General features: G+C 56.3%; 2 protein-coding genes and 1 long non-coding RNA gene across 4 annotated transcripts; 1 reads left to right on the forward strand and 2 right to left on the reverse strand.

Moving 5' to 3' along the window:
• Nucleotides 1–73: 73 nt before the first annotated feature.
• Nucleotides 74–1480, reverse strand: MIEN1 (migration and invasion enhancer 1). Its single transcript, XM_045984613.1, has 4 exons — nucleotides 1330–1480; nucleotides 1130–1227; nucleotides 606–682; nucleotides 74–526 (listed from the first exon to the last, which is right to left on the reverse strand). The coding sequence occupies exons 1-4, from the start codon at nucleotides 1416–1418 to the stop codon at nucleotides 443–445; spliced, it is 348 nt and encodes a 115-aa protein (XP_045840569.1). The 5' UTR covers nucleotides 1419–1480; the 3' UTR covers nucleotides 74–442.
• Nucleotides 1481–6689: 5209 nt separating this feature from the next.
• Nucleotides 6690–15282, forward strand: GRB7 (growth factor receptor bound protein 7). Of its 2 annotated transcripts, none has more exons than XM_045983730.1 (15): nucleotides 6690–6862; nucleotides 10905–11058; nucleotides 11182–11335; nucleotides 11519–11675; nucleotides 11787–11908; nucleotides 12000–12077; nucleotides 12380–12517; nucleotides 12851–12961; nucleotides 13145–13243; nucleotides 13486–13566; nucleotides 13669–13785; nucleotides 14146–14200; nucleotides 14335–14422; nucleotides 14528–14621; nucleotides 14770–15282. In XM_045983730.1, the coding sequence occupies exons 2-15, from the start codon at nucleotides 10910–10912 to the stop codon at nucleotides 14914–14916; spliced, it is 1590 nt and encodes a 529-aa protein (XP_045839686.1). In that variant the 5' UTR covers nucleotides 6690–6862; nucleotides 10905–10909; the 3' UTR covers nucleotides 14917–15282. The 2 variants fall into 2 exon arrangements, with proteins under 2 accessions (XP_045839686.1, XP_045839687.1); XM_045983731.1 differs by lacking the exon at nucleotides 6690–6862 and adding an exon at nucleotides 6930–7128.
• Nucleotides 15232–21090, reverse strand: LOC123928743. Its single transcript, XR_006815795.1, has 2 exons — nucleotides 20444–21090; nucleotides 15232–15436 (listed from the first exon to the last, which is right to left on the reverse strand). It is a non-coding gene; the product is annotated as an uncharacterized LOC123928743 (long non-coding RNA).
• Between the last annotated feature and the right edge of the window lie 2114 nt (nucleotides 21091–23204).

Below are 23204 nucleotides of genomic sequence, written 5' to 3' on the forward strand. Positions count from 1 at the left end.
AAGGCTGGGCTGGCCTCTATGCTACCAACCCCTGCCCCGCCACAAACATAAAAACACACACTAGTTTGGTACAGGTGTTTGCAGTGCCACTTTATTGCCAATAGTTGACATTGTCCAGGGCTAGTGGAAGGTAGAGTTAGAACTGTGGTGGCATTTGACCGGTACAGCTGAGCTGGAGTGGGGAGCAGACTTGGGCACTGATCCTGGGAAGGGGGTATAAGGCGGCTGTGGAAATGTCCATGGAGAAGGTCTCTCTCCCATCCCCAAGACCACTGCAGCTTCTATTCCCTCTTGGTACCCAAAGGGACAAAGTGGAGGCCAGAGTCTTTTAGCTTACCAGGACCCAGGTGAGGGGAAAGAGGCAGTGGGGAGCCCTCAGCAGGACCAGACAGGAGACCAAGGCTTGGGTCCCAAAACAGCAGGAACCCAGAATCACGTGTAGTTACAGGATGACGCAGGGAGGACGGCTGTTGGTGATCTTTTCTAGGGGTTCTCCATTACTGGCTCTTCGGATGGCCTCAATGAGCTACAGGGCAGAGGTGGAATGGAATGATCCATTGCAGGGGAAGGGTGAACAGGGGCCTACCCACATTGTAAATACTCACATCTTTCTCATAAGGGAAGCCCCCATTCTCCAGCTTGGAGAACACCAGCTGTCCATTGATTTCGATCTCAAAGGCCCCTGGTATTAAATAAATCAAAAAATGAACTGTATGCTGACAACAGGCAAGTAAGGAGAGGCTATCACACTCCTTGGACTCTTCGCAGGCTCCTTTCTGTCTCCACCGACCCCACTAGAGGCTAGTTCTCCGAGCCATTTCCCAAACCCGGCTCAAGCCAAAGGAACCCCAGGGAGGAGTTACCTGTGTGTCCTCTGAACTCTGGGTTCATAATTCAAAGAAGGGCTCCCTCCCCTCCAACCCTACACTTCTGCAGTCTCACCCGTTTTCCCCTACAGGCTTCATCTGTGTCCCCCGCCCTCACCTTTGGAAGGGGCCTCGAGTTGGTTGGACGTTTTACTCTATGCCAGACACTGCTGCACACTATATAAAACAGCCAGTTCCAGGGCTAGAAAGTGGTAGAGTTGAGATTTAGAACACTGACTCAGCAGGTGTTCTGCGGGCCTCACCTGTGCCCCCCAGGCGCGACTCGATCTCAATGCCAGGATACTGCTCCTTCACGGCACTCGCCAGCTCCAGGTAGGTCGCCTCAAAACCGCAGGGTTCACTAGGGACAAGATGCTTGGGCTCTGCTTGGGTTTCGGAGGAGGGGCCTCCCGTGGACCCACCCCCGTTCGGCCCGGACACCCCACGAGCTGGAGACGCTCACCAGTACTCCACCACGATGCGTACCCCACTACCCGGTTCAATTTCCCCGGGAGGGGGCGCTTCAGACGTCGGCCCCGGCTCCCCGCTCATTGCTCCCGACTCTGCTTCAGCCGCTGCTTCCGGGTGTGACGCGACGCCGCGAGCACGTGACGGGGCGGGGCCTCTGGGCGGAGCGGGCCGCGCGTTACGTCCGGGCGCCCCCTGCAGGCCGCGATTGCTGCTGCGTTTTGACCCTATCCCCAGTTTGAGGGCTGTGGGCTGTGACCACCTTATCCGGCCCGGGTTCCCAGAGCCCCGGACTTGCCCAGCATCTTGTGTCCGCTGGACGTCACGGCTTCATATAATCTCATGAAATATCTTAGACTGCAGGTGCTTTCCAGTTTACAAAAGGAAGCGAAAGTGATGGGGCAAGTGGATCCAGGGCCTGGGGTTGGCTGTTGTTACGGGACAGTTGTTGTTTCTTGCTAACATACTGATGGCGTTTTAAACCAACCCATTGTTCAACACTCAGGTGCTTCAGACTCAAGCTCCAAAGCTGTAGGCACAATCGGGGGCAGTGACTGCTTCTCCCCTGCTGTCTGGAAGCTAAGGCTTTGGGGCTCCCACTCCTTAGACTCTGCATTCCCGTCACACCTGCCCGGTTCCTGCACCTCCCCCATCTCATCCTGGCCTGGGCTGGCATATTTCTCTTTTGGAACTCTGAAAATGGAGGCTGTCTTGCTGCCTTGTTTCTCACAGGAGTCCCTGGGATATACCATGATATCCTAACAGGTCAGCTACATTATTACCATCCTTTCAAATCATGAATTTTTGGCGGCTCCTGGGTGGCACAGTCAATTCAGCTACCAACTCTTGCTTTCCTCTCAGGTTGTGATCTCAGGGCCCTGATCTCAGGGTCTTGAGATTGAGCCCCGCGGCGGACCCGTGCTCTGCGAGGAGTCTGCTTAAGGCTCTCTCTCTCTCTCTGCCCCTCCCCACCTAAAACAAATAAATAAAAATTTTTTTTAAGTGCAATTTTTTAAAAATTCAGTGATTTCCAGAGTTGTGCCGCCATCACTACAGTCAGTTCCGGAACCTTTCCATCAGTCTAGAAAGTTCCCTCCTGCTTGTTTGCAGTCCAGCCTCCAGCTCCAACTCTAGGCAACCATGGGTCTGCTTTCTATCTATAAATTTGCCTTTTCTGGACATTTTATATAAATGCTATAATATGTGGTCTTTCGCTTCTGGCTTTTTTCATTCATTCTAAACCTTCTGCGGTTCATCCACGCTGTAGCAATGGGGCTGTTTGCTCCCTTTGGTTGCTGAACAGTATCCCATTGTACAGATATACCATCTTTTTTTGTTGATCTATTCAATGCCAGCTGATGGTCATTTGTGTTTCCAGTTCTTAGCTATTTCAGATAATGCTGCTATGAACATTCATGTAAGTGCCTTTGTATGTTATGTGTGTTCTCATTTCTCTAGGAGTAGAATTGCTAGGTTGCATGGTAAGTTTATGTTTAACTTTTTGAGAAACGGCCAAACTGTTATTCCAAAATGTCTGTACCATTTTACATTCCCACCAGCAATATATGAGGATTTGTTTACCCATATCCCTGTCAACACTTATTGTCTGTCTCTGATTATAGCAATCCTGGTGGGTGTGAGGTGGTATATCATTGTGGTTTTAATTTGCATTTCTCTAATGACTAATGATGTTGAGCATCTTTTCATATGCTTATTAGCCATCCATGGCTCTCATTTAGAAAAACATCTATTCAAATCTTTTGCCCATTTTAAAACATTTTTTTAAAACATTTTCTTTATTAGGTGCCTGGGTGGCTCAGTTGGTTAAGCAACTGCCTTCAGCTCAGGTCATGATCCTGGAATCCTGGGATGGAGTCCTGCATCAGGCTCCCTGCTCAGCAGGAAGTCTGCTTCTCCCTCTGACCCTGCCCCTTCTCATGTTCTCTCTCTCTCTCTCTCTCTCACTCTCTCATTCTCTCTCTTTCAAATAAATAAGTAAAATCTTAAAAAAACAAACATTTCCTTTATGTATTTGAGAGAGAGAGAGAGCATGAGAGTGGAGAAACAGACTCCCCATGGAGCTGGGGGCCCAATGCAGGACTTGATCCAGGGACTCCGGGGTCATGATGTGAGCTGAAGGCAGTCGCTTAATCAACTGAGCCACGGCGCCCTCTTTTGCCATTTTAAAAAAGATTTTTATTTATTTATTTGAGAAAGAGAGTGCGTAGAAGAAAGAGGGAGAGATCACGAGCAGGAGAAGCAGACTCCACGCTGAGTGGGGAGCCCCATACAGAACTCGATCCCAGAACCCCAGGATCATGACGTGAGCAGAAGTCAGACATTTAACCAACTAAGCCACCCAGGCATCCCAACAAGTTTTGTTGTTGTTGTTGTTGTTTTTAATTTTCTTAGTGGTATCTTTTGAAGTGCAAAAAACTTAAATTTTGATGACGTTCAATTTGCTGATTTTTTTGGTCATTTGTGCTTTTGCTGTTGTATCTAAGATCGCTGCCTAACTTAAGGTCAAGAAGATTTTTTTCCCATAGTTTCTTCAGACGTTTTATTTTTGCTCTTACATTTAAGTCTATGGTCTATCTTGAGTTAATCTTTGTAGATTGTGAGGTAAGGATCTAAGCTCATCTTCTGGCATGTGGAGAGTTGATTGTCCCAGAACCATTTATTGAAAGGACTAATCTGGGGTGACGGGGTGGCTCAGTTGTTGGGCGTCTGTCTTTGGTTCAGGTCATGACCCCGGGGTCCTGGGATTCGAGAACCCTCCCCCGCCCACTTGTAATCTTTCTCTCTCATGCTCTCTCTCTCAAAAAAAAAAAAAAAAATCTTTTTAAAAGTTCAGATATAACTTATATACAGTAAAATTTGCCCTCTTGATTGTACCTTTCTGTGAGTCCTAACCAAGTTGTATACCTACCACCACGACCAAGATATAGAACAGCTCCATTACCTCCTCACAAGTCCCCTTCCCCTTTGCTGTCAACCCATCTCCCTCCTCCCAGACCCCAGATCTCTCTTCTGTCCTTATAGTCCCACCCCCTCCCAAAAGCCATATCAATAGAATGCTACAGCGCTCAGCCTTCTGAGTCTGGCTTCCCTCTCTAACCCCATCCTTCAACATCCAGCGTGATCTTTTCAAAATATAAATCTGCCTGCCTTTCTGTGCCTGGAGAGCCACTGCAGGGTCTGGCCTCGACCCATAGTTCCTGCCTGTCTGGACAGACAGGATGGATGGCTCTTAAACCTGGTTTAACCACCTGAGGGCTTGTCAATACCACACATTCCTGGGTCTTGGCCCTGGAGACTGAGATTCAGTAGATGGGGAGGGGCCCAGGGATCTGTTTTTTTTTACACAAGCCTAAGGAGATGTAGAGGCAGGTGGTCCCCGGCCACACTTTGAGAAACACAGCTGAGTCCAAAGCACTTGCCTTTCTCCTCACCAGCCTGAGCTTAGCCGTGTGGCCTCCTCTCTTTCCTTCTCCTCAACCCCACTGTGCCTTTTCATGCCATGTCCCCTCCCGATAAGGGCTTTGGCACTTGTTTCCTCATCTTGAATGGAACACCCCCCATTGCCACCCACCCTGCTCCCTGCTTCAGTTTCCCCTCTGCTCGCTTGTCACTTCCACAGACAAGGCTTCCCCAATTCATCAGGTGAGTCATTCTCCCAGTATACTGGTCACCTGTCATTTCTTATTTGTGTGTGTTTGTTTGTTTGTTTGTTTGTTTGTTTTTTAAGAGAGAAGGAGGGGCAGAAGGGAGGGAGAATGAGAGAATCTTTTTTTTTTTTTTTTGAAGATTTTATTTATTTATTTGACAGAGACACAGCGAGAGAGGGAGAACAAGATTCCCTTGGAGCAGGGAGCCCGACGTGGGGCTTGATCCCAGGACCCCGGGACCTTGACCCAAGCTGAAGGCAGACACTTAACAACTGAGCCACTGAGAGGATCTGAGCAGGCCCCACACCCAGCATGGAGCCCAACACAGGGCTCGATCTCACAACTCTTGGGATCATGACCTGAGTTGGTCATTTCAAGAGTTGGTCACGTAACTGACTGAATCACCCAGGCGCCCTTTATGGGATTTTTCTATTAACATCAGTCTTCCCAACTGGGCTGCACGAGGATAAGGGCAGGGTCTGTTTTTGCTGCTCCCCGCTTTTGCCCCAGCACCATGCATGGGGTTTGCCTATAGTAGGTACTTAAATATTATTGAATGAAGGAAGGAATCTTTGAGTGAGTCGTCTACTGTGCTTTGCACAAGCTGCTGCTCCAAGGCCCAGGTGACCTCGCCCCCTCCCCCACTTCTTTGTTTAGTCCACTCCTACTGGTTTTTCTAGGAAAACCCCATTTGGGGAAAGTTGAGGCTAGAGCCACTCCTTGATGGTACCTCAGGGCAGACTGCCTATCACTCTAAAGACTGTTTGTTTACCCAACTGTCACCCACTTGAGGCTGGGAGGTGGCCACTGCCTTTGATCTGCGCCCTTCCAGCCCCTCTCCCTGACCCTTCTGTTTGCCTAATGCTGGAGGAAAGAACTAAAGTGATGCTCAAAGGGGAGTCCCCTGGCACCTGGCCAGAGCTTTCCCTAGATCATTCCTCCTACCATGAGACCTGTATAACTCCTTGGATTTCGGAAGAAGCTGAGACCCTGGACTTTGCAAATAAGGGAGAACTTCCGGGCTGCCTGGGTGGCTCAGTAGTTAAGCGTGTGCCCTCAGCGAGGGTCGTGGTCCCAGGGTCCTGGGATCGGGCCCCGCATCAGGCTCTCTGCTTGGAGGGAAGCCTGCTTCTCCCTCTCCCATTCCCCCTGCTTGTGTTCCCTCTCTCGCTGTGTTTCTCTGTCAAAAAAAAGGAAAGAAGGGAGAACATCTCCCTGGGTGCCTCTGAGGGCCAGGGTGCAGGCTGGGTGGCCAGACTGTGGTTGGAGGTCAAGGAGCAGCCCCTGTTCCTGGACACCCTTCTGGCAGACTTCCCTCTTTGGCTGAGTGCTCTTTGCCCCATCAGGTGGGACCCAGAGGCCCAGACAGGCCCCCTGGCTTGGCCAATGAGCAGACCTGATTTGGGGAGGAGTGTGGGGAAGGTGAGCGCCGGTTCTTGTACCCTCCAGCCCCCAGTCCCTCGCTCCCACATCACGAGGATCTTCACTCTGAGGCTCTACCGTCTTCCCCGCCTCTCCCCTGGCACCTGCCACCACCAGACTAAGAAGGGCAAAAACAATCCCGGCCAGCGTGGAGTGTCAGGGAGTCCCGCCCCTCCTCCTCTGGTTCCACCTCCCGTGATTCTTCCCCAGGCCCCGCCCCCACCTGCCCAAGATAATTTTAGTTTCCTTGGGCCAGGAGCTTGGACACACAGGGCTCTCCCTCCCCCTAACCTTCACTCTACGTCCAAAGTCGGGACACCCTCCTGCCACCTGTAGAAAAGAAGGAGTGGATTTGAAATCAAGTCCAGGTGTCTGGGGTCCCAAGACAGAACCGGACTTTGTACCCGGTGTCCTGCTACTTCTGCTGGAGCCCTCCAGGTAAGGTGACCAAAATCGGTCCCAGCCGACAACCTGCTCCCACCCCCGGCCGCCCCAGCGCCCCAGGCTGTGCCCGTGTCAGGGCCAGGAGCTGGCAGGTTGCCCAGGTGGGCGGTCGGGCGGCCGCCTGACTCCCAGCTCCCTTTCCCCCCCTCAGTGATGTCAGGCCAAGGGCGGGGGCAGGAGGGGGACAGGTAGTTAAGGGCCTGGCGTCTCCCTCCCTAAACCGGTGGCCCCAGCCAAGTGTTCCGACGCCCAGGGTCCAGGTAAGGACCCAGCGGGCACTCCGTCTTGAGGGTGGGAGCAGCGGCAGGTCCGGGGTCAACGTTTAAAGATTCAGCCTCCTGCTGTGTTGTTCTGGCCGCCTCGCTTTCTCTTTTTCTCCAATCGCCCGTATCCCGCCCCTTCCTCACCATCTGCCCTCAGTCTTTCCCTATTCTCATTTCCTGTCCTCCTTATTCCTTCCTTTCCTCCCTGTAGCCCGCCTCCGTCCGGCGCCCGGACAAAGCAGCTGATGGGGATGGGGAAGAAAGATCTCCGATCCTCTCCTCGGGGAGACGCGGCTTTCCCGCTGAAACTAGTCCCTCCCCACCTTCCCAGAAAAAGAGCTAGGAGGGGGCCTGAGCGTCCAGGGCTGCCTAGAGGCATTCCTGGCTCAGCCTGAAGTTTGAGGTTTTCCCAAGACTCTACCAAAGACTGAGGTCTCCGCGCAGGGGCGGGGGGCACCCTCCAGTTTGGGATCTCCTAAATGTTAGAGCTCGGTCTCGGGATTGTTTGCCTGCTCAGAATACAGGGTCCTGCCCTAGGAGGTGCGGGCGGGGCAGGCCCCGGGGTCCTTCCTGGCGTCGGAATGAAGGCTAGAGGTCTGGATGCTGGGGGTCTGCGGCGGAGCGGGGACTAGGGAAAGTGTGTGTGTGCGTGTTTGGGGGCAGGGGGCAGTGTTTGGAGAAAGACCCGAGTCTGGATCTCCCTGATGCAGCGGGGGTGGAGAATGCACCTGTCCGCCCTTGGAAGGCCTCCCAACCCTACTGCCCCTCAAGAATGGCCCCTCTTGGTCGGCCTGTCCTAGACTGCGCTCCCCTCTCCGCCCCCTTCCCTCTCCGATCGTGCTGGGGGAGCCCTCCAAGAAGGGAAGCAGCCTGTAATGATTAACTTCACAGACACAATCTAGCATTCTTCCCAAATTAAACTTTAAGAAAGCTTACCCCCCGCCCCCCCGCCTTTCCCATTGGGCGTTTTTTTCCAGAGTTAGGGAGTGGGCGGGGCCTCAGGGTCCTGGGCCCTCCTCCAACTCCGGGTCATCTAGGGGTTTCCCGCCTCCTTACCTGGGCCCTACAAGCTCAGAACTCCCGCAAGGTTGGACCTCCCCCCCCCCCCCCATAAATCCCGAGGGGGGCGGACGCGGAGTGCTGGGCTGGAGCCGGGCCTTCCCGCCACCTGCTGTCCTCCGCCTAGGCCTCGGCCCTGCCAGCCCCTCCCTCCTCCCCCCTCCCCTGGCTAGCGACGGAGGTGGCCTTGTTTTCCAAGGGCCCTTAATACTGGGCCCTGCCACCCGCCCTTGGGGCCAGCCAGGTGGGGCGAGATTCAGGAAGTAAACAAGGAGGCAGGAGGCTGGTAGGGCGGGAAAGAGGGTGGGGCTGGAGCCGCGGGGCAGGAGAGGCCGTTTGGGAAGCCCGGACTTGGGAGTCCTACCGTTGAGGGGACTGAGGTCTTGGGGGTCGGTTCCTTCCACAGAAGCTTTCCTAGGGCCCCGTTTGAAAGGTTCAGGTCTCTTGGGAGAGTGTTCCCCGGGCCCCAGAGCTAGGACCCGGTTCTCCTCCCATCCCATCTGTTTGGCTCTAACTGCCCCACTCTTCTCTTGCCTTAGAAGGGTCTGGAAGGCAGGGTGGGATCAAAAGGCCAAACCCAAGTCTTCAGTGGCCCTTCAGCCCTCTGAGGCCAGATTCTAATCTGATTCTTATTTAAATCTCTCATTTCCCTGCCCAAACACTGCCCTGATTCCTTTTCCCTCTGGGAAGTAGTAGAACCCCACTTTTGGTCTCTGTGTTCCTCTCTGGCTTCGCTGCCGCCCCCAGTCTCCCTGGAGTGAAGTCACCAGGGCTGGTGACTCCAGGGTAGAGGGGATGGGAGCCGGGACATAGTGCCTTGTTGATGTTCTGGAGACTTGTTGATGTTTGCTGCTGGGTGTGTCTTGCATTCCCCGCCCCCTCCCCCGCAGGACCCTGAGCCCCCTATGCCCCCTCCCTGCCTCACCCTCCGGGCCTTTTCCTCATCTGCCTGTCTGTGTCTGTCTCTCGGGTGTCTCGGTGTCTCGCTACTTCTGCTCCGGTAGTACTCCTCTGGCTGGGACTTCCCGGAGAGTGTAATGGGAGGACCTCACCTCCCCACGGTTGATGTAGATAAGTCCTCTGGGCCCACTGTGGCCTGGGTGCTAGGAGTGGGCGGCAGCAGAATGAAAGCCTGGTAGGCCCCAGACAGGATAGGGAGTACTACATGGCTTCTTTGGGTGAGTGAGGGCATCACTGGGAGGTTGGCTCTGCTCCAGCTGGGTCTTTGAATCCAGGCCAGGCCTTTTTCCTCCCCTTGGGTGAGGGGGCTCCCGGACTGGGAGGTGACTAGGTGACTATGGGACCCAGAAAGGCGGATTGCAGGTCCCTCCTGGACTGGAGGTGGGCCAGGGGTGGGGAGGCAAAAATGATGTCAGAGGAGTTGCGGGGGGCCCACCATCCTCCTCCTCCCCCCCTCCCCCCAGCCCATCCCTGCCTTGCACCTCCCCCTCCCCCCTGTTCTTTCCAGCCTGGTCGGTTGGGGGTGGGAGGGGAGAGAGGTGGGTAGAGAGGCAGGGCTGTTTGTGTTTCTCCTAAGTCAGGAAGTAGTGCAGATGAGTCAAGGTTGAATAGAGAGCCCCAGGCAGTGGTGTCCCGCCCCACCCTGACTCACCTGTCCCCCAAATCCCCTCACTTAATGGTCAGGGGCCTGCCCCATCCTGGAGGGTCAGTGCCAGGTGCTGCAGGCAGCCTAACAGCCCCGGCCTAGGTCTCCAGTTCTCCCAGGTCCTCCCAGGTTCCAGCCAGGCAGAGGGGTTCCTGCTTCCTGTGGAGGAGGGGCCTGTGCTGCCTCTGTCCCCAGTGCGCATCTTTGTCCCAGCTCTCCTGTCCTTACTTGTTGTAGGTGCCTATGCAGTACCTGTGGGCGATAGGATGTGGGTAGGACCCCAGCCCTGCCTGGGGGTGCTGGGTGGCTCCAGACCAGTGGGTGGATAAGACAGGTGCATGGAATTGGCACAGAGGCCCCAGCACGGTACAGAGCGGGAGCCCTTCCGTCTGGAAGTGGAAAATCCAGGAAGGCTGCTTGGAGGAGGTGGCCTTGGCATTGGGGCTTTAAGAAAACTGGGCAGGAGGAATCTGGAGAGGGCACCCAAAGTTTGGGGGCTGCTGGGGGTCCTCCCTGTGGCTGAGCCTGCCTCCTGCCCTCCTGGTTCCTGTCCTTGCCCACCTCCTCCTCCCCTTCTGCGCATCACTCAGCACTTGGGCAGGCGTTGCCACAACAGGCTTTGGCAACTAGGTCTGGCAACGAAGCACTGGAAAAACCTGGGGCAGAGCCCAGAGGAGTGAATGCCCCATGCTTAGGGCATGCTCAGAGACTGAGAGTCACGCAGTCTGCGGCACACGGAGTCTGTTGCCACTGCTGGGCTTGCGGAGGGGGGGACCCTCTTAGCTCTTCCCCTGGGCAGCATGGCGCTGACAGACGAGCACTGGACTTGGAGTCCAAACACCGAGTTCCACTCCCTGACTCACCTGTGACGGGGGCAAGAATGCTTCCTTCTCAGGAACTTGGTGTCCCCGTTTGCAAACGGGCCCACGCTACCCTTTCCCAAAGGCTCCAGGGAAACTCCAGTTAGAGGGGGAGCGATAAGGTGCTGTGTCAGCTCCGAGGGGCACCTTGGCAGCTGTGTGAAGTCAGGACATCTGGGTCCTCTTGGCCCCTCTCTGTGGGACAAGGGCACGAGCGCGGTTGCTCTCAGCCCCCTCTTCTCCCTCAGATGTTATGGAGCTGGGTCTGTCTCCACCTCATCTCAGCAGCTCCCCAGAAGACCTGTACCTGGCCCCTGGGACCCCTCCTGGGACTCCCCCACCTCCCGATGCCCCTCTTCCTGGGGAGGTGAAGAGGTCCCAGCCTCTGCCCATTCCGACCAGGTACAATGGGGTGGATGGAGCTGAGGAGGGGCTGGTGGTGGTCAGGGTTGGGGGGAGGTCAGTGCTGGGTAAGGCAGAAGCTTGCAGTCCGCAAATTCTCTGCCCCCCTTCCCTGGGCCCCAGGAATCTTCTTCGAGAGGAGGAGCTGCGGGCAACCTCTCTGCCCTCCATCCCCAATCCCTTCCCTGAGCTCTGCAGTCCTCCTTCACAGACCCCCATTCTTGGGGGGTCCTCCAGTACCAGGGGGCTGCCCCCTCGAGACGCCAGCTGCCCCCATGTGAGTTGTCTTGGGAGAGAGAAGGCAGGGGATATGGGGGTGCTGTGGGACTGGGGTGGATACGGTGCCGCTCCCAGAGAGGTGGGCGGATTTGGTCAGGGGTCCCTGTGGGTATAGCAGGCAGCGGAAGGGAAGGAACCACCCTCGCCTTTCCTCGAGTCATTGGCGATTCCTGGGTTGCAGGTAGTGAAGGTGTACAGCGAGGATGGGGCCTGCCGGTCTGTGGAGGTGGCGGCGGGCGCTACAGCCCGCTACGTCTGTGAGATGCTGGTGCAGCGAGCTCGTGCCCTGAGCGATGAAAACTGGGGGCTGGTGGAGTGCCACCCCCACCTAGCACTGGGTGAGCTGGGGTGCCAAGGGCTATCTGGACAGGGAGCGGTAATTCACACCTTGGGCTAGGCAGGCGTCCACCTGGTCTCCACCTACCCTTGCTGTTTGCTCTTGACCCCAGAGCGGGGCTTGGAGGACCATGAGTCCGTGGTAGAAGTGCAGGCTGCCTGGCCCATTGGTGGAGACAGCCGCTTTGTTTTCCGGAAGAACTTCGCCAAGTATGAACTGTTCAAGAGCTCTCCAGTGAGTGTGTGGGAGGGGGCTCTGGGCACTGGGACACCCCGATCCCCACCCTGGTTCCTTGACCCCTGACTCCTGACTCCTTTCCCCCCAGCACACCCTGTTCCCAGAAAAGATGGTCTCCAGCTGTGTGGACGCACACACAGGCATATCCCACGAAGACCTCATCCAGGTAAAGGGACACCCCCATCCCGTGGCATACTCATGATGGCCCATGACCCCCGATTGGTTTTTTGGCCCTTAAGCATTTGGCCTCCCCTCTGTGTGGTGGAGAGTAGCGCAGTGCTCAGTGACTGGACAAGTCACTTTTCCTGGTTGACCGTCTTTGACCTGGTTGACCGTTTCTTTGTCTGTGAAATGGGACAATAAATGTATGTGGTATTGCTTCTCTCCTGAAGGCCTGTGCATGTGTGTGTCTATGTCGTTCTTGACCTTTCACCCTCTCACCCTCTTCCTGCTCTCTTCTGGCCCCAGAACTTCCTGAATGCAGGCAGCTTCCCGGAGATCCAGGGCTTCCTGCAGCTCCGGGGATCAGGACGGAAGCTTTGGAAACGCTTCTTCTGCTTCCTGCGCCGGTCTGGCCTCTACTACTCCACCAAGGGCACCTCCAAGGTGAAGTCTTGAGGGTGGACAGCCTCAGCCCCTGGGATTTCCCATTCCCGGTCCTTTTAGGAGCTGTCTCTTCCCTTACTGGAACGCCTAGATCTTTCTCCCCTGTGCCCCGAGACCCTCCGCTGCTCCTCTTTCCCTCCTAGCTCACCTACCCTAGGAGGTAGTAGTGGGAAAGGCAGGTGAAGACTGAGTTTGAATCCTGGCTCTCCTGTTTGCTGTGTGACCTGGGGCACTTCTCTGCTCCTCTCAGAAATCTCCCCAGCTGGCTTACGGGGACAGCAGTAGGGGGACGGGGGCTGCCTGTAACAGGTCCCGCCTACCCATGCTGTCTAGGATCCAAGGCACCTGCAGTATATAGCAGATGTGAACGAGTCCAACGTGTATGTGGTGACCCAGGGCCGCAAGCTCTATGGGATGCCCACCGACTTCGGCTTCTGTATCAAGGTAAAGACCCCGGCTGGGCCTTGGAGGGAATAGGAGCTGCTCAGGCCCCGGGATCCCACTTAGGGCTTCTGAGCTCCATTTGGGACACCCAGACACCTCTCCCTGCACCCTGCCCTGCCCCTCGGAGACAGACATCTGGTCCTAATGGCAGATACGGGACCAACTGGTTTCCCCTTCCTACAGCCCAACAAACTTCGAAATGGCCACAAGGGGCTTCGGGTCTTCTGCAGTGAGGATGAGCAGAGCCGTGGCTGCTGGTTAGCAGCTTTCCGCCTCTTCAAGGTGGGCCTCACCCTCCGGATCCCCCTGCACGAGGAGCTCTGCCCTCAGGAACGAGGGAGCGCTGTAGCCTTGCTCTCTCGGTATGCCCGGGCCAAGGCCGAGTCCTGGCTCTGGCCTCAGAAAGCTCCTTATGCACGGCAGAGATAGTCTTGCTCTTGGGGCGTTCTGGTGGCGGGGGTGTTCACAGCCCGGTCCCCAGCACTGGTGTGACCTCAGGCTCTCTTTCTCCCTCTGCGCTGCAGTATGGGGCACAGCTGTATAAGAATTACCAGCAGGCCCAGTCCCGCCACCTGCGCCCGTCCTGTGTGGGTTCTCCACCTCTGGTGAGTGTGCCCGGGGGCATTAGCTGGGCCTGGGCACCCAGGCCCCATCCTGGGGAGACATGGGTGCTCTTCTGACTCCTCCACATCCTGTCCCATCTACAGAGGAGTGTCTCTGATAACACCCTGGTGGCCATGGACTTCTCTGGCCATGCTGGGCGTGTCATCGAGAACCCCCAGGAAGCTCTGAGTGCAGCCCTGGAGGAGGCCCAGGCCTGGAGGGTGAGGGGCCCACAGCCACCTGCATGTTTGTCCTGGGGACCGTGTGTGTGTGTGTGTGTGTGTGTGTGTGTGTGTTTAAGAAGGGGGAGGAGCAGAGGAAGCAGGAGAGAGACTCTTAAGCAAGCTCTCTACTCAGCATGGAGCCCAACTCAGGGCTCGATCTCACCACCCTGAGATCATGACCTGAGCCGAAATCAAGAGTCGGATGCTGAACTGGCTGAGCCACCCAGGTGCCCCTCTCCTTGTGGGTTTCCGTGGCATGGGAGGAAGAAGGGCGTAAGGGAGGTCCCCAGGTGCGGAAAGGGGCTCTGTATTCTCGAGGTGCCACCCTGATCCCCTGTGTCTCCCACTGCTCTACAGAAGAACCACCGTCTCAGCCTGCCCACCCCAGGCTCAGGCACAAGCCTCAGTGCAGGTGGGTTAGCACCCAGTGTCCTCAGGGGCGGGAGCTGATGTGGCTTCTTTGAGTATTCCTGGTGGGGGTGGCTAGGGTCGGGGGGGGGGTTCTCCTCCCCAGAGTGACTGCCCTTCTGCCTTCTCCAACTCTAGCCATCCACCGCACCCAGCCCTGGTTCCACGGACGCATTTCCCGAGAAGAGAGCCAGCGGCTCATCGGGCAGCAGGGCCTGGTAGATGGGTAAGGGGCAGGGCTGAGCAGGAAAACAGACCCAGGGATAGGAGGGACCCTGTGTCGGGGTGGCAGCTCTGGGTCTTCGGGTGACGTTGCCCTGTCCCCTGGCAGCCTGTTCCTGGTCCGAGAGAGTCAGAGGAACCCACAGGGCTTTGTCCTCTCCTTGTGCCACCTGCAAAAGGTCAAACATTATCTTATCCTCCCGGTGAGTCATCCCCGTCCTCCTCCTCAAGCCCCTGGAGCAGCTCCCCAGCTCCTACCCCCGCCCCCCACCATGTGTCTGGGGTCTCTCGGGGAGATGCCTGCGCCCCTGTGCCTCCCCCGACCTGCTGTCCCCTCTGGCTGTCCCCCAGAGCGAGGAGGAGGGCCGCCTCTACTTCAGCATGGACGACGGCCAGACTCGCTTCACCGACCTGCTGCAGCTCGTGGAGTTCCACCAGCTGAACCGCGGCATCCTGCCCTGCGTGCTCCGCCACTGCTGCACCCGCGTGGCACTGTGACCGGCTCTGACCGCCCGGGTGCACGTGGAGCGGACTCCAGGGTACAGGAGCTCAGGCTCGGGCTCCCGGAGCTCGGGAGGGTTCCCCTCTCCCCGGAGAGCACGGTCTGCTTTGCTCGGTTGCCTCTCCCTCAGGCAGCCAGCCCCCCCCCCCCCGCCTCACCCCCCGCCTCTCTTCTCAAGAAAAGGCACTGGGGGTAGGGGCTCCCCTCCACGGAGCTCCTGGGTGCGGCCCTGGGGCAGAGCATTATGGGAGAAATGGGGGCAGCCCAGGTGGCCTTAGACCCCCCACACTTTGTACAGACTGAGAGGCCAGTTGATCTGCTTTGTTTTTTATGAGTGACAATAAAGCTTATTTTTTGATACACCCGTGAGTTCTGTCTGGCTAGTCCTGGCTCATGGAGTGGAGCAGGGGAGTGGGAGAGGGGGGCACCACCAGGCCTTGGCGAATGTGTCAGATGGCTGGGGTCCACCAGCCTGGACGTTTGTTGAGGGCGGGGGGTCTTGGTCATCGGAGTCTCCTGTGAATGAAAGCATGTATGAGGGACTGTCATCCAGGTGCCATCTCCTGACAGGCCCTAAAGCGAGTCCTGTGGGCCGACTGTTCAGATGAGTCCTGACAAACGTGCAGTTAGGAATCTCCCACCCCGACCCGGATACATGGCCCAACACCTCCCAAGTCCTCATGACCCCCACTGTCAACCCCTCTCCCTCCTGCTTTCTTTTTTTTTTCCAAAGATTTTATTTTTTTAATTAGCACAAGAGCGGGGTGAGGGGCAGAGGGAGAAGCAGACTTGGCTGAGCCAGGAGCCCAATGTGGGGCTTAATCCTGGGACTCGGAGATCATGACCAGAGCGAAAGGCAGACGCTTAACTGACTGAACCACCCAGATGCCCCTCCCTCCTACTTTCTGTCCTTACAGTTTGCTCCCTCTAGAAGGCCATATAAATGGGACCCCACAACACTCAGCCCTCTTAAGTCTCACTTCCCTCTCCAACCCACCCTCCAACATTCAGAGTAATCTTTCCAAAATACAAGCCCAGATGGACCCTGTAGGGTCTGGACTCTCCCCACTGCCCATGTTGGTCTGTTATGGTCTGAAGAGTTTTGTCAAAACATTTTACAGGTTTTGCTCTTAGGTGACAGGAGAGCTTTAAAATGACTCAAACTGGCAACACCTGGACCCGCCATTTAATCTTTAAATCACAGAAGAAGACCTCTCCACACACGTGAACTCCAACTAGGCATTACTTTTGCCAAGAAATAGAACCTCAGTCTCATCCCTTGGCTCTAGCGGCTAGTTTATCAGAAATACAGGGGACAGAGGAACATGTGAAATGACACATGGGGATAGGATTACCCAAATCCAGACTAGGAAACTACAGAGCAGAGAACCCAGCTTTTACAACAAAATTACAAGAAAAGATGGGGAATCTCTAGATCTCAAGAAATTCAGCCATACGTGTAATGTGTTGACCTTGTTTGATTCAAATCTGAACTAGCTAACTGTAAAAAACATGAGCAATCGGGGGAAATTTGAACTCTGATGAGATATTTGACGATATTAAGGAATTATGGTTAACTTTTCAAGGGGTGATAATGGTATTTGTGTGTGCGTGTGTATGTGTTTAAGTCTTCATCCTTGAGAGATTCATTCTGAGGTATTTATAGGTGAAATGATGTCTTTGCTTTGCTTTTAAATAACCCCAAGGGTTAGGGATGTGAGTATGGTCATAGGCTGGCCGTTAAGTTGATAATGGTTGAAACTGGGTGATGGGTACATAGGGATTCGTTAAATTCTTCAAATTTGTGTCAGCTTGAAAATTCTATAATACAAACAATTTTTAATGGAGAAATCTCTCCCTGAATCTTTGAGACTGGGCATGAGGTGGTGGGATCCTGTTTTGTTGGTGAGGAAACTGAAGGTTCAGCGAGACCTGCCCCAAATTACGGTTAGTGGGAGAGCCAGGATTTCAACCCAGGTCTGAATACAGGTCTGGGCTGTTCTGCTGCCCCTGCCTGGCTGACTTCCAGGTGGAATTCCTAAGTGGCCTGCGGGGGTGGGGATGGGGAGGAGGGGTAGGGGTGTTTCCCCTTGGAGAGCCCCTCCCTTCTCTGCAGCCCTGGTCTCTGGCTGGGGCAGGCAGGGGGTTGTCTTGAGGTGACCCTGAGAAGGACCAGCCACCACAGCCAGCCCTTGGGCCAGGCTTGTCACCCCCAACCTTTGGGGCTGGGGAGCCAAGCTTGTCAGACAGAGTGGGGAAGATAGGCCTCATCCACTCTCTAGCTTAGAACTTTCTGGGGACTTACCCTGAAGAAATTACTGCAGCCAGGCATGAGAGAGGTACAGGTTTTGTTTCTTGTTAGCAGGACTCCCTCAGGCAGCGGGGACCAGAGCAACCTGTTGCCTGCTGCCTGCCATGGTTTCCAGAACCATCCCATCACCAGCTTCTCCTCGGGCCTGAGCTGACTGGTGCTGGCTATGTGACTGGCCAGGGATGCCCAGGTCTCCTTCTAAGGTGTTGGTGCTAGGGGGTCCATGCTGGGGTGGGAGAAAAGGGGCCAGAATGAGTCATGTCCAGGGATTCCAGGCTCCTCATAGCCTGGGGCACCAGTCAGGGGACAATGGCCTTCTATGTCAGTCAATCAGCTAATTAGAGTATGTGGCACAGATATCATTTTCACTTCATGCACAGGAAACTGAGGCTCAAAAAGAGTGACCCACTAGAGGTCTTATATGGAGTTAGAGGCAGAGGTCAGGCTCTGCCCAGCTTTAGGTGGTAGAACGTAGCCCTTCTCTGCCCTTCATTCTCTGCCCTCTCTGTTCTTTTTTTTTTTTTTTTTTTTTTGGTTTTGTTTTAAGATTTTATTTTTTTAAAGATTTTATTTATTTATTTGACAGAGAGATCACAAGTAGGCAGAGAGGCAGGCAGAGAGAGAGGGGGAAGCAGGCTCCCTGCTGAGCAGAGAGCCAGTTTCGGAGCTCCATCCCAGGAACCTGAAATCATGACCTGAGCCGAAGGCAGAGACTTAGCCCACTGAGCCACTCAGGTGCCCCACCACCTCTGTTCTTAGTGCTGGCTACTGTGAAGGGCCTGGACCACTGGGGAGCCTTAGAGGAGGCAGCTGGCTTGACCCTGAGCGGCACACTGGCAATCAACTGATGAACGTCCTCGCTGGGTGGCTGAGATCTCTGACTTCTTGGAGGAGAGGCAGCCGCTGAGAATGTGGGGGACAAGGGCCCCTCAAGATCAGCTTGCAGAGGAACCCAGGACAAGACTCCCCAGCTCTGAAGACGTGGGAAGGCTGCTATTCAACTGCCGAAGAGGCTGAAGCATGACCCCCAGAGGCCAGATGGCAGAAGGGACTTCCAAGGACAGCTGCAGTGTGGCTAGTGGAGGCTTGTGGTTATGATGGAATCTGGGCTGCTGGAAGGGCAGCAGGGGCCTTGTGGAGAACGTACAGACCAGCACTTAACAAACTGTCTTTTCAGTATCAAGTTATTGGGTTTGATTATAAAAGGTGTATGTGATTTTTTTTTAAAGATTTTAGTTGAAGGGTGCCTGGGTGGCTCAATGGGTTAAAGCCTCTGCCTTCAGCTCAGGTCATGATCTCAGGGTCCTGGGATCGAGCCCCGCATCAGGCCCTCTGCTCAGTGGGGAGCCTGCTTCCCTTCCTCTCTCTCTCTGCCTACTTCTCTGCCTACTTGTGATCTCTCTGTCTGTCAAATAAATGAACAAAATCTTAAAAAAATATATATATTTTATTTGAGAGAGAGCGAAAGCAGGGGGAGGGCAGAGGGAGAGGGAGAGAGAGAATCTCAATAAGACTCAGCCCAGAGTTCAGAGCCTGCCTAATACGGGGCTTGATCTCACGACCCCGAGATCATGACCTGAGCCAAGATCAAGAGTCAAATGCTTAACCCACTGAACCACCCCAGTGCCTGCAAAGTAGATGTACTTATTAAAGAACATTTCAGAAATCAGAAAAAGACTTTGGAAAAGAAAAAAGAAGATTCCCTGTCATCTCCCTGAGGGGGAGCCAGGCTTTGACAGGGGGTGACACAGGGCCCCTATCCAGGGGCCGGCCTGAAATGGTCTGTAGCACATCCTGGACACCAGCTCTTAGGGCCAGTATGACTGGTGTGAGCCTGGAGCCGGGTATGTGGCTCACCCCGGGCTTGTAGGAGGACGTGGCCACAGGGCTGACCTCCATGCCTGGTCAAGTGTGGAGGGCAGGGGGGCTGCTGGCAACTTTCTGGACTTTGAGAACAGGTGAGCATGATTCTAGGGAAGCCCACCTCCCCCAGGATGCCCTAGGTGGGACATCTGGACAGACAAAGCTCTGGACAATTGATGCTTTCACTGATCCCCAGATATCCTGTTCAGTGAAATCTACACAGACTCCAAGTTCATGGGTGGAGGACATCCTGGTGCCAGCGGTGGGTTCAACATTGGGTCAGTGATCCTGCCTGGCTCCTTCCTTGTGCCCAGTGCCAGGCACCCTGAGGAGGGAGGGAGGAAAGAAGAAAAGGAGATAGGCAAGAGAGACCAAGGCTATTCAGAAGGATCCTTTCTTCCCAAACGTCTACATGAGCAGTTTTCTACTGCCTTTCTGCAGTCCAAGGGTTCCAGCAGGAGTTGGGAGGCAGGTTGGGGTGGGGTTGGGGAGAGCATTGCCTTTGTATATGGTAGTTCGGCTTCATGGTATAGTTGGAAAAAAGGCTTCCATGACTACAGGACTGGTCTGGTCTAGCAGACAGAAAAGAGGGCCCAATCGCACAGAGGTGGGGTCTGTGGCAGAGTCTGCTTTCCTGTCCCACGCTGTTGGCAGAAACTTAGCTTTGGGGCTTGGGAGTGAGGAGCACAGTGTGGCTTCTTAGGACAGAGGATTCTCAGCTACCAGCTGGGGCAGGGAGTGGAGCAAGGAGGGAAAAGACATCAGGATCTTGGGGAAGTTCGTGTTGCAGACTGGAGTCTAGAGCCACAGAATGGGTGTCCCTGGGGGCCGAGGCTGGTCCCCAGGGGTTCTCCACGATCTCCATATGGGTAGGGGTGTTGGGAAGTGGGGGTACTATCTGGGCTGAGATGGATTGCGCCCTACTGGGCCTTAAGGAAGTCTGAAATTCAGTCTCTTGTGGGGTGAGCTGTGATGGTAGCTAGCGCCCTATGGGAGGGCTGCATCTGGTCCGAGGAAGAGGCAGGTTTTTCTTTGCTGGGTACCTGGAGGGGTGTTAGCTGGAGCTGCGTTTTCATGATGGGAAGTTTGTTTCTACTTGGATCAGGTTTCTCTTGGAGTGGTTTAGGGAAGACTGAGGGAGACTGGGAGGTCGCCTGCACCTCCACAGAACTGCCGCCAAGGCCGTATTCCTCTACGTTTGCCTGCACACCCCGGGCCCCGAGGTAGATCCAGGACGTGATAGAAGTTGGTATTCCTACCAGACACGAGCGCGATTTTTTCAAAGGACGCCAGCGCATCTCCTCTCTCCCAGCCCTCTTACACCCGTCAGTCCCGATACAGGTTCCCACCTTTTGGTTCTCTTCTTCCAAGCTGAGCCACCACGTCCCACAACAGCTAAGGAATGAGCTGGCGGTGGTGGTGGGAAGGGCAGCGGCAGGAGTAGGGCGAGAGTAAGGCGAGACCTGAGTTGGACGAGGCAGGAGTCGGAGTGGGGATCCCGCCGTCGCTCTGGTCCCCCAGCACGTGCGGAACGGGCCCTGTCCCGGCTGCCGCCCCTGGGCTCCCTTCTCCCCGCCGCCTGCGCGCGGTTGCTGGACGGAAGGGCGCCGAGCCGTCTAGGGGCTGCGGGCGTTGGGTAAGTCCGGCCCGCTTCTCTAGGGGGCGCGCTCGGGGGCCGCAGAGTACGCGCTTCGGTCCCCGGTCCCCAAGGAAGGAGGCTCGCGTGGCGCGAGTCGTCGCGGGTCACGGAGTTAGGTTGTTCTTCACTCGAGTTGGTGGGCTGCGTGGGGGCCTCCGGACGCCAGGCGGGGAGAGAGGCCTGAGCGCCGCAGCCAAGCTTCTCGGAGCCTCACCGGCGAAGGCCGGGCAGGACCTGGTGGGCGCCACCCGCCCGGCGCTCGGGTTCTCCCGGACCCGCGCCTCCGCCTGGTGACGGCGCCCGAGCCTCTCAGCCGCGCAGCGGCAGTGACACCCAGTGGCCGTGGCGGGAAGTGCAGGCGCCGCCCCTTGGCTCCCGCTGCGCAGGTCGACGCCTCTCGAGGTTCCCACTCGTGGTTACGCGCGGGCACCCCCAGGAGAGAAGGCCGCGCTCTGCAGACTGCCCCGCGGGGCACTTCCCCTTCCCCTCCCCCAGTTTCCTCCCCGGCAGTCGCCCGAGCCCTGGGAGATCCTGCGGGGCTGCAGTGCCCGGAAGGGCGGGGCGGGGCGCAGCGGCGGCGCTGGGCTGTGACCCCGAGCAGTTTCACTTCTGGATCCTAGCCCGGTGTGAAGGGACAGCATCTGGGGTGGGGGTGGAGGTCGGGGGGGACACAGGCGTGCGGAGGGCTGGCGCTCAGGACCCCGGAGGAGGGATGTCTTTTTACCCCCCGGGTGTCACGCGCCCCATGCCCCTGCCCCTGCCCCTGCATTTTCCATCGCCCCCCCCCCACACGCCACGGGTTCCACCACGCTGTCCCCGGAGCTGCCGCTCCTCCCCAGCAGCCGCCTCCGCGGGGGCTGTCGACCCCCGGAGAGGCCCCGAGCGGCGTGGGCGGCAGGAGGAGCGAGCTGTGAAGCCGCAGGCAGGGGGTTAGGCTGCGGGCTGCTGAGACGCCGAGCTGTTTCTCAGAAGTGCAGCTGCCCCTCCCCTCACACCCCCCTCAGCTCCCACCTCGCACCGCACCCCTTCCCCCTCCACCTGGCCTTCGCTATCCTCTCCTGGGCACTCCCAACCCGGGAATCTGGTGTCTGAGTCCGTGCGGAATTCAGAGAACCTGAGAGAGGCCAGGGCCGGGAGTTCCGACCCAGGCTCCTTGCCCCTATTCGGTGGCCACAATCCCACTGTTACCTCCCCGTCCCCCAGACTCCTGTGGGGCCAGGATTGGAATTTCGTAGAATGGTTTACAACGTGGCCACTTGGGGAGATCATAGGCCGCCATAACCCTTGCTTCCAGGGCTCCACCTCCCTCCGTGCCTGAGTGTGATGCGGAGAGAAGGGAGAGGGCACAGGACCCTCTTTCTCTCCTCTTCTTTCTGGAGTTAGAGGAAAGGCCTGGTTGGAGCCATGGGGTTGAGGCTAGGCTTAGTCTCCGTTGGAAGGAACTTCAGAGATCCAGTTCCAAGGAAAAATTAAGGCCGGGAGAGGGAAATGGAAGTGTCCAGGGTCACCAAGAGAGTGACAAGGCTGGGGTTGGAAGCCAGGAGTCCAGACACTGAGCTGGAGTCTGCCCCAGGTTGTCATTTGCTTTATTCATTGACCCTGTCTGTACCCTTCTCCCCAACCCCAAGAGTCTAGGGAGGGTGGCTAGGGCCTGTGAGTGACAGGGAGGTCGAGGTGCTGAGACTAATCCAGTGGGGGTGGGATGGGGATTGACCTGGTGGAAGGACAAGCCTGGGGAGGAGGTGGCATCTGCCCCCCTAGTTCCCACCAGCCACCCCCAGGGCTGTGGTTTATTTGACGAGGCAGCTCTTCTAGGGGGCCTGAGGGGCGGGGCGGTGATGGGAAAGACTGCTGGAGGGCTTCCTGCCCCATCAGTCCTGGGGAAGGGGGGCAGCCTACATCACCCACAGCTCCTCTAACCTCCATACTTTCCACTGCAGTGCTCTTTCCTTGGGTAAATTCATGTTCTTCTCGGGGAAGATCTGTTATTTGGGGGGCAGGGAGGCAGCTGCCTACTTCACAGGTCAGGACAGGGTTAAAAACAAAACCGCAGCAAATTCAACACCCCGTGTCCTTCAGGGACTTTCCATGACACCTTCCTTCCCCCTCTCCCCCAAGCCAGGGAGTACCTCCCCAGAGGGCCTCCCCACCCCAGGTGCAGTGGCTTTTGGCTTTTATGCAAACAACTGTCTGACCGGGAATGCTCCGCAGCCAGAACTGGTATCCCCAGCCCCGCTCACTCCCTCACCAGCCCTCAACATTCCTGGCCTTCCCTGAGTTCTCTTCTCTGCTTTGCCTCAAACTCTGGGTGCTAGGGAATGAATGGGAGGTGAAGGAAGGGACACAGGTCCTTGTCCCCCTGCTTGCCCTCGGATGGCAGTTGCCTGCAGGTGGAGGTTTGGGCCCAGCAGCCTGTGTGATTGGCCTGGTTGTGTTGAGAGATGGGGGAGGGGGAGGAAGAATGTGCAGGT

The sequence above is a fragment of the Meles meles genome, chromosome 18 (genome assembly GCF_922984935.1).
Source record: "Meles meles chromosome 18, mMelMel3.1 paternal haplotype, whole genome shotgun sequence".
Lineage (NCBI taxonomy): Eukaryota > Metazoa > Chordata > Mammalia > Carnivora > Mustelidae > Meles > Meles meles.